The 13745-nt window shown below is 44.8% G+C and overlaps 1 protein-coding gene across 1 annotated transcript in view; it reads left to right on the top strand.

Moving 5' to 3' along the window:
• Nucleotides 1-11293: 11293 nt before the first annotated feature.
• Nucleotides 11294-13745, top strand: part of LOC149353568 (E3 ubiquitin-protein ligase COP1-like) — a 33111-nt gene continuing 30659 nt past the window's right edge. Inside the window, exon 1 of the mRNA XM_089582660.1 lies at nt 11294-11657. Coding sequence (XP_089438786.1) covers nt 11539-11657 — 119 coding nt within the window. The 5' untranslated portion in view covers nt 11294-11538. The remainder of the gene's footprint in view (nt 11658-13745) is intronic.

Genomic DNA, 13745 nt, shown 5'->3' with positions numbered 1-13745 from the left:
TACTTTATTCAGCTGCTTCCTGCACTGCTTTCTGCACTTGTGTGCAGCGCTTAATCTTGATTGATTTTCTGGGTATTGAAGAAATAATTCGTGTTGCATTCGCAAACCATGATTGCATTTTTGCAAAAATGAAGTCCTGTGCATAAAGTGTACTTTCTGCAGCTTTGGGGGGTAGTTGTAAGGTGTCCCAGGCAGGTTGGATTCAGGTTTAATAAAATTTGTGCAGTGCACAAATGTGAAACTGATAAATGTACTGCTGTATATAATTTTCAAGCCTGTGTCTGCAACATGCAAATAGAAAAGAGTGTGATGTGCATCTAAGGCCACTGTGTACATGTAGCCTTAAATTCAGAGTTACTTAATAATACAAGTTGTAAAGCTTTCCTCCACCAGCTTGCCGACACCTGTGACTGTTCAGTTGAGTTAGCAGCTGTGTGTTCGAAGGGCAAAAAGAATGCTTTTTTGTCACTTTCATGCATGTCAAACTATTTGTAGGTGCATTAGGTCCATCCCAAATTTTGAACAAAGCTGATTTAAGAACAGCTGGTACAGTTGAACAGCTTTACACTGTAATTAGCCCCATGTATGGCCCTTTACTGTAGCTGCCGAATTTACTCCTGGGACTTCCAGCACTTCCATTCCTTTGATGCTATGTTAGATTCTGTTGGATGTTATGCAGTCCTTTCACACCTGTGTTCATGCTTTCTGCAGCTCCAAAAATTCATAAAATGCATTAGTTCTTTTTCCTCGTCCCACTTGGTGCAAATATGTATGTATGCACAAAGGTGGCATTCACCTGTTAGGTGCAGTTTTCAAGAACTTGTGTATATCAAGTACTTATGAAGAATTAAATGCATTAAGGATGAGCCACATGTGACTCTGTGTGTGTCGTATGTCGTTAGCGTACATACATTGTCTTAAATATGTTTTCTGCATTCAAACAGCAAACAATTCTTCACCGTACGTGCAACATCAGTTATAGGTCTCCTGAAGCGCTGAGTGTGGCAAGTAAACCTCCCATGATGATGATCTTCATCATCATTATCAGCCTGACTATGCCCACTGCAGGACAAAGGCTGATCTCTCTCATATCTCTCCAGTTTACCCTGTTCTGTGCCAGCTGTGGCCCCCCCTATCCCTGCAAACTTCTTAATCTCATCCACCGATCTAACTTTCTGCCATCCCCTGCTATGCTTGTCTTCTCCTGGAATCCAGTTTGTTTATTTATTTAATCATTTATTTATTTTCAATACCTCTAATGCCCCTGTGCAGGGGTTCTACATGAGGGGAGGGCATTCACGATGACTGACGAGTTCTTCAATGAAACGCTTGAAGTGGTTGTGACTGCAGTGGATGACAGCAGCAGCAGGAAGGTCATTCCAGTCCTTGGGCGTTCTTGCGAAAAATGAAAGACTGGCCGATGAATGGGCTGAAGGTGGGTACACGGTCTTGTCATGGCTGAGGCGGCAGGAGTGGCGGTGATTTGCTGGTAGAATGCAGGGTTACATTCATGATAGAATTTATGGAAGAGGGAGAGGTGAGCGACTTTTCTACGATATAAAAGGTTGGGCAGGTAAGCTTGTGCTGTGAGTTTAGTAACACTTGATGTGTATGAATAATCAAAAGATTAAATGCACAGCGCGGTTCTGGACGGATTCTAGTAGGCTGATGGGGTTAGTTTGGTGTGGGTCCCTGATAGCACATGCATATTGGAGTTTAGGCAGTATGTTAGTAATTTTGTAAGAGGGGCTGATCAAAAGTTGCGGCGTAAATAGCCGAGGACACGGTTAGCTTTATTTGTCAGTTTCACTATGTGATTTGTCCATGAAAGGTCGGCAGATAGGGTAATTCCTAAATATCTGTAAGAAGTTATGGAGCTGAGGGCAAAGCCAGAAAGTGTATATTTCTAGATTGGATGGGACTTTCTGCGATAGAAAGTAAGAAATGATTTCTTAATACCGTATTTACTCGCGTAATCCTCGCACTTTTTTTCCCTGAAAATCAACGCGAAGTTTGGGGGTGCGATAATTATGCGGGGAAAATTTTCAAGCAAATGTTTCGGAGTGTTAAATGAAAAGATGAATGGGTGCGAGATCGGGATTGTCAGGTCCGCTATTGTAAATATAACGAAAACATTACTTTCAAGCGGAACTTACCTTCGTTATGAAAGTACAAGGTGAACGTAAGCTCAAGCTGCTAAAGCACTTTATTTGCCGCGAGCAACCTCCCGTCACTACTCGCGTTGCGTACGTCTATCAGGCAATTCTACTCTTGATCAGAGTCCGTGTCGACACTGGAATCGTTGGCTTCTGCGGCTTAGGGGGTGCTTAGAATCGCCTAAATACGGTAGTTGTAGCCGCGGTCAATAGATGGCGACCGCTACGACAAGCAGACGGCTCGCGGCAGTAATTTTGGGGGTGCGATGATTATGCGGGGAAAAAATTTTTCCCAATTTTTGATAGCCAATGTGGGGGGTGCGAGCATTACGCGAGTGCGAGCATTATGCGAGTAAATACGGTATTTAAGGACATAAGCCAATTTCGCACCAGATTTGGATGTTGTCTGATACGCATGTCTCTTCTGGTGACCTAGGTTGGCCATTTCTCGATTAAACTTCAGTTGCTAGTCCAGTGTTGTCCTGTGTTCTTCTCCTGGTGTCTCGTACTTTCGCTGGTGAAGTTATGTCTGGATGTTGTCAAGATCGGTCTGAAGTGCATTAACATCGGTTATGCTGTTAATAGGGTGATAGACCATACAGTCGTCTGTGAATAAGCGGATATTTGAGGAGATGTTTTTTCAAAAAGCAATAATATAAATTAAGAATAGAAGAGGACCAAGGACTGTGCCTTGTGGCACGCCTGAAATAATTGGTGGACTAGGGGGAGGAGCCAATGTTAGCGTGTACGAATTGTTAACGGTTGGTTAAAAAGTGTTGTATCCAATTAAGGACCTAGCCATTGAGGGACAGGGATGAAAGTTTTAGAAATAGACGTTTGTGGGGTGCTTTATCGAACGATTTTCGAAAGCCGGAAACAAGGCATCAACCGGGGTGTTTGTGTCAAGGTTAGAGCTTATATCATTTGTAAAGAGGGCTAGCTGAGTGTCTCAAGAGAGTCTCCTGCGAAAACCGTGCTGGTTAGGATTAAAAAAGTTAGCAACTAGAAGAAAATTTACAATGTGAGAATAAATTACGTGCTCCATTTATTTGGAACAAACACTTGTGAGGAAAATCGAGCAGTAATTACTAGCAGAGAACGGATTACCTTTATTTTGGAACTGGAATGACCTTCCCCACTTTCCAGTCTTGTGGAACAGCACCAGATCAGAGTGACTGCTGAAAAATGTGCAGTAAAGTGACGCTAGTTGTGTGTTTAGCACTCTTCAATATTTTGGAATTAATACCAGCTATGCCAGCAGAGGAAGTTAACTTCAGTCGATCAATTAGTTTTGCAATGCTGCTAGCATGAAGCGTTATTTCAGACACAGGTGAGCGATCGGAAGGAGGAAAGTCGGGTGGTTGATTTCCTGGCTGTGAGGTAAATAGCGAACAGAAAATAATATTAAGGACATTCGGAATTTCTTGTTTGGAGATGGGGTTGTCATGGTCGTTACGTAACGGTAAATTTTGGGGGGGGTTTGGGGCTAATAGTCTTCCAGAACTGCCTGGGGTTAGTGCGCAACATATTAGGCAAAGTAGATGTGAAAAATGAAGGTTTGGTTTTTTGCGAGGGATTCGAAATTCTTTTCTGTGCTGCGATATTTTTCCCATGCACTTGGTGTATTAATGCGCTTAGCAGTCCGCAACTGACGCTTTTTCTTGTTGTTACGACGCTTTAATGTTAATGTAACGGTGATGCTCAGTAACTCAGTAACGGTGATGCTGGGAATGTAAGTTTGTATTAGGCTACCTATGTATTAAGCTTATTTTTAAACAGAGTCCAGTTTGTTTCAATATCTCGTTGTGAAAAACCAAGAAAAAACGTGTCACAAGGGTTAGCTAGTTCTTCATTAATAGTGTTGTAGTTACCTTTGTCATAGAGAGTTATTTCCTTCTTTGTCTTACTTGAAGTTGTTAAGTGAAAACTGAATGAAGCGTGGATAACAACAGGATCACTTAGCTCTGGCAGGTGGGCTAGAGATGCAAAGTGATTGGGATGTGACGTGAGCAACAAATCAAGGACATCAGATGAATGATCAGTCTGTCTAGGTGGTTCAGAAATAAGCTTTGATAATCATAGCGTTAGGCATGAATTTACAAAGTCACTTTCAGCGTTATGTTTCGGTAACGTTGGCGACAAATCGGACCATATTTTTCCGGGAAGGTTAAAATCACCGAATAGTACAATAGGAGCGTGAAGATGTGAACTGGTAATGTGGTTAAGAGCACGAAAGGGCATTACGAAAGTTGGTTCACCGTCTGGTGGGCGGTAACAAACTTCAAAAATAATTGGAGGGTAAGATGCGTTGCACGATGCAAATAGCATTATGCTTATTAATCTTAATACGGTCATGATGAAATGTGTTGAAGTTTGGGTCGTTGCCCTTAATGACCATCAGTTATCTTGCCTTCGCATTACAAGCCCTGCCCAAGCCCATTTCTTCTTGATTTTGACTATATGTCATTAACCTTCATTTGTTCCCTGACCCACTATGCCCTCTTCCTGTCTCTTGCCATTACACCTATCATTTTCCTTTCCATAGTAGCTACAATATCCTCAGTTTAGGTTGAACCCTTTTCATTGGCCTCCACATTTCTGCCCGATAGGTGAGTACCAGTAAGATACAGCTGTTGTATACTTTTCTCTTGAGGGATATTGGTAAACTGCCATTCATGATCTGAGAGAACCTACCAGATGTGCTCCATCCCATTCTTATTCTTCTAGTTATTTCACTCTTGTGATCTTGATCTGCGGTCACGCCTTGCCCTAAGTAGACTTATTCCATAACCACATCCAGCGCCTCGCTACCAATTTCAAACTGCTGTTCCCTTCCGAGACTTGAATATTACTTTCGTTTTCTGCATATTAATTTTTAGACCAACTGTTCTGCTGCCTGTCTGTCATTTATCATGCTTTGCAATTCATCTTCTGAGTGACTTAGCAAGGCAGTGTCATCAGCTAATCTCAGACTACTAAAGTATTTTGCATTAACTGTTATCCCCAACTGTTCCCAATCCAGGCTGCTGAACACCTCCTGTAAATGGGTGGTGAATAGCATTGGCCAGATCATGTCTTCCTGCCTGACATGCTTCCTTACTGGAATTTTATTGCTAACTTTATGGAGGACTATGGCGGCTGTGCGGCCATGACAGATACCTTGCAGTATTTTTATATAAGGCTCATCTACGCCCCAATTCCATAATGACTGCTGAGGTTTCAACTGAGTCAAATGCTATCTCATAACCTATGAAGGCTATATATAGGGGCTGGTTATATTCTGTGCGTTTCTGTGTGAACATGGTGTGAATAGTGTGAATATGGTCTGTCGTGTAGCCTTTACGAAAGCCTGACTGATCATTTGGTTGAGTGAAGTTAAGGTTGCTTTGACTCTATTAGCGATTACCTCAGTAAATACCTTGCAGTCAACGGACATTAATTAAGCTGATCGGTTAATTTTTCAAATCCGTGACTTCTCCTTTCTTATGGATTAAGATGATGATAGCGTTCTTCCAAGCTTCTGGTATGCTCTAAGTCATAAGGTATGGCGCATTATACAGGGTGGCTAGTTTTTCTAGCAGTCTGCCCACCATCCCTGTAGCTAAATATGACTTCTCCATGCACCTTGGATTCAGAAGAATTTATTCGAAGATTTGATGAGATTTTAGTGTAACTGGACTAAAATCTCAACTTGAACTTCGTACCCTAGCATCCCGTCGTCAACTATAGCTCGCCTTTCTCTTTATCATACATTTTTTCACAGCTTGCCACCGAACAACGCACTCATCCGCCCAGCCCATCGTTTATCCCGTCACAGCCATCTCAAAGCAGTCTACCCCCAGCGCGCCCATACCACAACGTTCCAAAAATCATTTTTCCTCCGTACTGCCCTGGACTGGAACGACCTTCCCGGCCATATCGCTTCCCTTGAAGATCTTCAACAATTCAAGACTGCCATCGAAAATCATTTTCTTTTGTCATAACTGCCGTACTCCCCGCCCACCCCTCATGTAATACCCCTTAAATGGGGCCTTTGAGGACCTAATAAATGAAATGAAATTCTATTTCAGGCTTTAAAATCGCCACTATTTCGATGAATGGCAGCCACCAATGGGGGTGGTGTGCAGAAACTTGCCGAGCAAGCCCAGCAGTGGAGACGAAAAAAGGTGAGGGGAGGTGGGATAAATTTTTGGTCCCCCAAGGCAGAAGACTGCTTTGATATACAGATATGGTGAACTGCAATATTACAATATTGAAAACTGGGTGGTGCTTCTGGAGGGCAGAGGGGGGGGGGGAGTGTATATAGCTGTCTGGGTGGGCAGTTCCCTGTAGCTAGGAGGGTGGGGTGAGGAAATGGCTAGTCCATGGGTGGTGCTTATGGGTAGAGGTAGGGCAGAGATGAAAGATGCAGTAACTTTCTCACTCACGGTGGGCACCTCGTTGGTTGGTTGGTTTTTTTTTTAGGAAATGAAGTCTCGGCTCTCGATGGACACTTCAACCACGTCATGAGGGAAGGGAGGAAGGCAGAGAGTTGCTGTAATGGAGGGCTGCGGAATAATTTCGACCACCTGGGTATCTTTACCGTGCACTGAAATTGCACAGCACACTTTTCGCACCCATCGAAATGAACTTTACTGTAGTCTCTAGCCCCTTTCTGGGCACTTTTGTCCAGTGACTAGGTTCTTACGGATGGCCGCACCATCTGGAAGCCACAAATAAAAGCTGTTGCCATTTGTCGCCATTGTCTTCTACAAAGTTTTGTTTAAATTTTTTTTCACCTATTAATTTATCTGGTGGACTGAATTATATTCGTACAGTCTCTTGGTATAACTAGAGGGAGAACTGGCAGCCCTACACTTCATCCACCATGCATGGAGAGGTGCAAGCATGAAGGAATGCCGGGAAGACGAGGTTTCTCACTTGGCTTGGCTATTTTCGGGCATAAAACTTGGATTCAGCCGAGGTCTGCCTTCTCAAGGCAGACCTCGAGAAATTCTATGAAAGTTTTCATACCAGCCTAACACCGAAATTTCACTTGCATTAAATTTATTGACCTGAAAAACGCAGTATTGAAACAACTTCATCTGCGCACAATATGCTTTCATGTAGTATGCTTTTCAGACCATGTGGCGTAGCCAGAAATTTTGTTCGAGGGGGGCTCATTTTGCAGAGCGGCCTCCTCATAGAATTTGTGGAGGGATCAAGCACAAGAATAATAACTGCATTGACACTGACAATTAATGTCACTGTGTATTAGATAATGCTACGCACTGTCTAGACAAGTGAAACATGAATTTTTTAAATAAAAGAATATAATCGTATGTCATAAAAAAACGCAGCAGACATAACTTATACCAATGCTTCCATGTTTTTGCGTATTTAATAAGTAAAGAAAATATCACACGAAGTCTAGAAATATCAGTCTGAAACCCACAAAGGAATGCATGCCACTGATATGAAAACGTATCAAAAGGCCATGAAATGAGCAAGTAGAGAACAAATATATTAATGAATCTTTATCGTTCAAGAACCTTTACATTTTTGTACATATGCAGTGGCCAGGGAAAAATCTCAATGACACTGTCCTTTGTTTCAGTGTGCTACGCAGCAGCAGCTGTTACCAGTCATGTATTGCGAGTAATATCGCACCAAAATTTTAGTTGCAACAGCGATCACTTGTATAAACGAGGAGTTCTGCAAAATATAGCTTAGAAGTGCGAAGATACAACTTGATAAAGGACAAAGTGTCACTGGAAACAAAGTCACCGCATGTATATACAAAACGTCGCCAAAAGATATTTAAATACACGTATGTCTGCATTAAATCTACGTATCCAAGCAAAAGTCGCAAATAAACATCTTGTGCAATCACAACTTTAACCACACGGAGGACAGACGATCCAGTCAAGAACAAAACTATGATAGGAGAAGTCGCGATGTGTACGTGGGTCATGCTGCGGACGGTGACGGTTCGAAAAAATTTCGGGTAGGGGGGGGGAAGGGGGTCTGAAGCCCCATAACCCCCCCCTGGCTATATACGACCCTCTTTCAGACCATCCCACCAAATACCAAAACACCTAGCCCTTGGCGATTGAAGCACTAGTCCGACACTCTATCATATATATATCATGGGAGTGATGCAGCAGTAATGTTTACCTTTTTTAAATTTTTGTAAATATTGTATAAACTCTTTCCCTGTCCTTTTGCATTATCGTTGCCCCTAGCTGTACTTCCTTGATTGATATCCTCTCCCTTTATTTCCGTCGGCCGCAGCTCGAGTGCATAAGATATTAGCCGCAGCTGGCAACATCTTTTCCTTTATTTTTGTTTTCTATTAATAAACGAAAAACCTCTCAGAGACGTCTAGCTAGACGTCTCTGAGAGGTTTTTCATTTGCTGGGACCCGATCAGTGGAAGGTACAACTATGATACTGAAAACCTTGGAGACGAGCCAGCGATGCGTGCTCATCCAACTGGTGCGAAGCTTGTCGCCCAAGGGGCCAAGCATGGGGCCAAGGTTTATGGTTCATGCGGGTTTAACGTCACGTAGGCTATAAGGGACGCCGTAGTGAAGGGCTCCAGAAATTTCTACCACCTGGAGTTCTTTAACGTGCATTGACATCGCACAGTACAGGAACCTCTAGAATTTCACTTTCATCGAAATTCGACCGCCGCAGCCAGGATCGAACCCGCGCGTCTATCGGGTCAGCATGCGAGCGCCATAACCACCACCAAGACCACGGGGGTCCTAGGACTGAGGACTCTTACCACCAGCTCAGTCTGCGCACCTTTTTTTGGTCATTAAACGTTTATCCTCCTCGTTCTCCTATGAGAAGTTTCGCATATCAAAGAGCTAGCTATAACCTGAAGCCGTCACAGCCATCGCTCGGTTGATGAAAACGAAACAACCTGAGAAAAGAAATTCAATTATAAATAATTTAGCGGTCGTAGGCGATTTCCACATGGTGATCCATGCATTCTACTGTCTTATGCATCATTACTGCCGCTCGAGTACGGTTTGACAGAGATCGAAAGCGTCTGCAAGTGCAGTTGGCGCAGTGTTGAGGTGGTTGCAAGCCTGTTGCAAGCGCTTGTGTGTAAGCAGCGTAAGGTGCAAGTGCCATGGTGGTGGTGGTAAAACTTTATTATGCGAAGCCTATTAACGTAGGTTTCGGGCCTTCGCGCGACGCCCGGCGGTGGCCACCATTGACCTTCAAGTGACCTTCAAGTAGATCACGTCATGACGTCACACCGGCTGCAGATGGGGCCTCATATCGCGCCGTCGGTCGCCTCCCGGCGGTGGCCACCATTGACCTTGAAGTGAGATCACATGATGTGACGTCACGTGATGACGTCACACCGGCTGCAGATGGAGCCCCATATCGCGCCGTCGGACGTCGCCCGGCGGAGGCCTCCACGCTTCGGTTCGCGCCGTCGCGGCGGCGGCGCCACCATCGCTGCATCACGTGATATGTGACGTCACGCCAGGGATGAGGCGGCGCGCGCCCGCCGTCGCGTCAGTCTCTGTGCCCGCAACCGCGCCAGCGTCTTTGCGCCGGGCGTGTATGCGGTCAAGATGCCTCCAAACGCTAAGGACATGCTTCGCATCCACTGGGCTTAACCTTGATCAGCTTCCAATTTTTTTTCCACAGTAGGGGTCCTGAAGGACACTCGGCTAGGCAGCTCCCACGTAGGCACAGGTTGGAGGATTGGTGGCTGAAAAGCAGAGATGTGGCATAAGGTTAGAATTGTAGGAAACCGTAGAAAAAATAACAAAGGAAGAAAAGCTGAGCATGGTGGCCACTGCCACCACCCCGTTTCAAAGGGGGCGCTCCTATCCATTCATCCATCCATCCAGCGCGGGCCTCCTGGACGCGTGTTCGCCAAATGCAGCCGGTACCATGGCCGGCATAGAGTTTCTTATAGTAAGAAACTCTATGATGGCCGGTACAGCCAGCGATGGCAGCGCCGCCCACCGGCAGGTAGCAACCACATTAAGGCTGGTTATAAATATTCATTCAGAACGACGGCTTGACATCGCCGCTATGGCGCAGTGGATAAGAGGCACGTGTTGCGTATGGAAGGTCGGCCGTTCGACTCCGCTCTCTGTACTGTAATTTTATTGTTTTTTTAATTTCATTTATTTCCATTGTTTCCCTTTTAGGTCGCAAATCGTGATGCTTAATGGCATATAACGCCGTTTAAGAGGATTTATTATCACTTTTAGGTAAGCCGTTGAGAGAATCTTCAGTCACCGTGATCAATTCACCGTGGTTTCAAGCCTTGTGGCTGTACAGGCTGCAGTTGGCGAATACGCCTCCTGGACAGCCCGAAGCTGGTCGTGAAGTGAAGCACTTTTTAGTACTTTGTCCCAATGTTCCTTGTTCTGGGCGTAGGCGTCACTTGATGCACAACCACACAGCATATATATGGGTCAAGTCTACACGTTCACTGCACTGGTCACACACATGTTGCCCGTCGTAGTCTGGGTCGATGTGCTTCATTCGCCAGGGGTTGGGGTATGAGTTATTTTGGAGCAAGCGTAACGTGACCGACTGGCTGCGGGTTAATTTCTTATCCGGGAGGGGAAACGCTCGTCTGCCTAGATAAAAGTGCTTAGTGGGCTCGTTGTACGTGAATAATTGATCCCTGTACTCGATATGTGGAGTAGGGGGGAAACCGGAGGGACGCGGCCGATGAGCCCTCGCGCCGCCTCGTGTGCGATCTCGTTGAGATTCCGCAGGGCACCCCATAAGCTGCCCATGTGTGCCGGGAACCATACGATGGAGTGATCGGTGATGTTACTTCCGCCTAAGATTCGTAGCGTCGTCTTGTCTATTCCGCCCTTGGCGAAAGCTCGAGTGGCTGCTCTAGAGTCGCTGCACACAGTTGTGAAGCTCCAGTCTTTGAGAGCTAGTGCTATCGCTGCTTGTTCAGCTACCTCTGGTTTCTTCGTGAAAAGTGTGAGTGAGTTACGCGTTCGCCCGTGTCCGTCGACTACTGCTACCGAGTAGGCATGCTTTCCCGGTATTACAGTTCACTGTACCGGTATGTACGCTGCATCCACGAAAGCTGTCTGGTCTGGAAACCTTGCCGCGTGCAAGTGCCATGAAGTGTCTGTATTAATCCAAGTTGGATCCAATCCAAGCCACTATGACCGCGGCCGCCGAGGAGCGGTAGCAGGCTTGGTGCATGACGTTTTTGCTTCTGCGCCTGCCGTTTCTCCTGGATAATCTAGTGCAATACTGATATTATAGTTTTACGCTATATGCAGTCAATGTTTTTAAACCGTTTTGGTGTACATCATAGCTGTTATTTAGCTCGCCCTTGTTTTTTGAGCTGACGTGCTTGCGTGCGTGCTTCGTTTGAGTAGGTCGTGTCAATGGCGTCTGCGAACCCAAGGGTTTTATTGGAGCAATATCGGAAGGCAAGAAAAAGGCAGCCGTCTGTATTAAATGGCATTAGCAGCTCGTACGAAGACAGGAGCAGCGATTTCTTATGGTATGTATATGACCTCATAGTACAAGCTTGTTCAGTCTGCGTAGATCCGACCGCCAATAACGTCTAACCTGTTTAACCAATCGTACTGGACGGTCGCATTTTGTTTGCGAGTTAGCAGGACACTTCGGCCGTTTGTTCACTTTCTTTTCATTTCAATGATTTGTACTGCCTGAGAACTTTCGACTTGTTGCATCAGGTGTTGTAAGTATAGCCGGTATTCAATTAAAGCATATGCATGCCGTTAGTTTATTTTTCCTGGAAAGTTGAAAAATCAAAAACACACACGCTTGATATCGCTACAGTTAAGGAATTTAGTCGAGCTGACGATGTGGCGATTATTGACTATATTGAAGAAAATCTTGTGATTACATGTGATGTGGAAAGCTCTTGGCAACGGTTCGCTAAAGATTACGTTCCAGACAGAAAAACATTTAAAAAGCGGAAACATCCATGGATTACTCGTGAAATTATACACATTAAACGTAGACTTAAGATATATCGTAAAAAGCATGGGACGTCAACGCCGCTGTTTAAAGACATCAAACATGACCTGTTATCAAAAGTGAGCAGCGCCAGGACTAAATATTTTTCGCACACTTTAGCAGAGTTTCTAAAGTCTGATCCGCAGAAATTTTGGCGGCACTTGAGGAAACCCAAAGATGCACTTACCAAAATAAAAGTTAGCGACACGATTATCACGGACGCTGCCGAAATAGCTGAGGATTTTAATCAGTATTTCTACGAGGTGTTTTCAGAATTAGATGAATATGAAATAAAAGCAGCGGCTGCACCAGAGGAGGGCATTGAAGTGACTCGTGTGGGTGTCCTGGTGATGCTCTTGAAACTGGACACTAAAAAATCCGCTGGACCCGATGGTCATCTGAATGTATTTTTGAGGCGATACGCAGAACAAATATCAGGTTGCCTAACAGACATCTTTAAACTATCATTAGCATGCGGAAAAGTTCCTTCAGATTGGAAAATAGCACGTGTGGTTCCTGTATATAAAAAAGGTGATCGATTGTCAGTTTCAAATTATCGGCCTGTTTCCATAACATGCTGTTGCTGTAAGATGTTGGAGCATATTGTAGCCGGCTACCTGCGCAAGTTCCTGAGTGATCATATTCTTCTGTCTGATTGTCAGCACGGGTTTAGGCAGGGGTTATCTACAGTTACTCAGACTGTTCTGGCTGTGCACGACTTTGTGGACGTGGTTTTTTTTATTTCAGCAAGGCCTTTGATAAGGTGCCACATGGCAAACTTCTCTATAAGATATTAAGCAAACAAGGGAAGGGGAATGAGGGGCTCGTTATAAATATGAAAGAAGCCAACAGCCACAGAAACCAAGGGGCACAGGGGATTTTAATTAATTTATTTATTTTGTGGTGTTGATCAATTTAGAACATTACTGAACATGTTATCGCTTAAAGCTAATTGATTAGAAAAGCAGAAGAAAAAACAACCACATGCCGCCGGTGGGATCCGAACCCACGACCTCCGAATTACGCGTCCGGTGCTCTACCTCTGAGCTACGGCGACGGCTGTCGAATCTTCTGCTTTTCGGGGGTATTTATGTTTACAAGTAAGATAACCATGAGAGTGTTCATCAGCGCCACCCACGTTCATAAGCGGCGGACGTAGAACGTCCTGAGTTACCGCAGGTAGTGACGTAGAACGTCATCGAACGGAGAGGGTGGAAGCTGTGTGAGAACCCTCTTATGCTTCCTATGGAGTCAAGGCTGCCAGAACCGAGGCCCTCGCTAAGCAATTAAGCAAACAAGGGAAGGGGAATGAGGGGCTCGTTATAAATATGAAAGAAGCCAACAGCCACAGAAACCAAGGGGCACAGGGGATTTTAATTAATTTATTTATTTTGTGGTGTTGATCAATTTAGAACATTACTGAACATGTTATCGCTTAAAGCTAATTGATTAGAAAAGCAGAAGAAAAAACAACCACATGCCGCCGGTGGGATCCGAACCCACGACCTCCGAATTACGCGTCCGGTGCTCTACCTCTGAGCTACGGCGACGGCTGTCGAATCTTCTGCTTTTCGGGGGTATTTATGTTTACAAGTAAGATAACCAT

This window comes from Amblyomma mixtum, chromosome 3, assembly GCF_055824585.1.
Source record: "Amblyomma mixtum isolate Tamu chromosome 3, ASM5582458v1, whole genome shotgun sequence".
Classification (NCBI taxonomy): Eukaryota; Metazoa; Arthropoda; class Arachnida; order Ixodida; family Ixodidae; genus Amblyomma; species Amblyomma mixtum.
The sequence above is the reverse complement of the archived record's forward strand: the minus strand, read 5'-3'. Positions and strand labels throughout refer to the sequence as shown.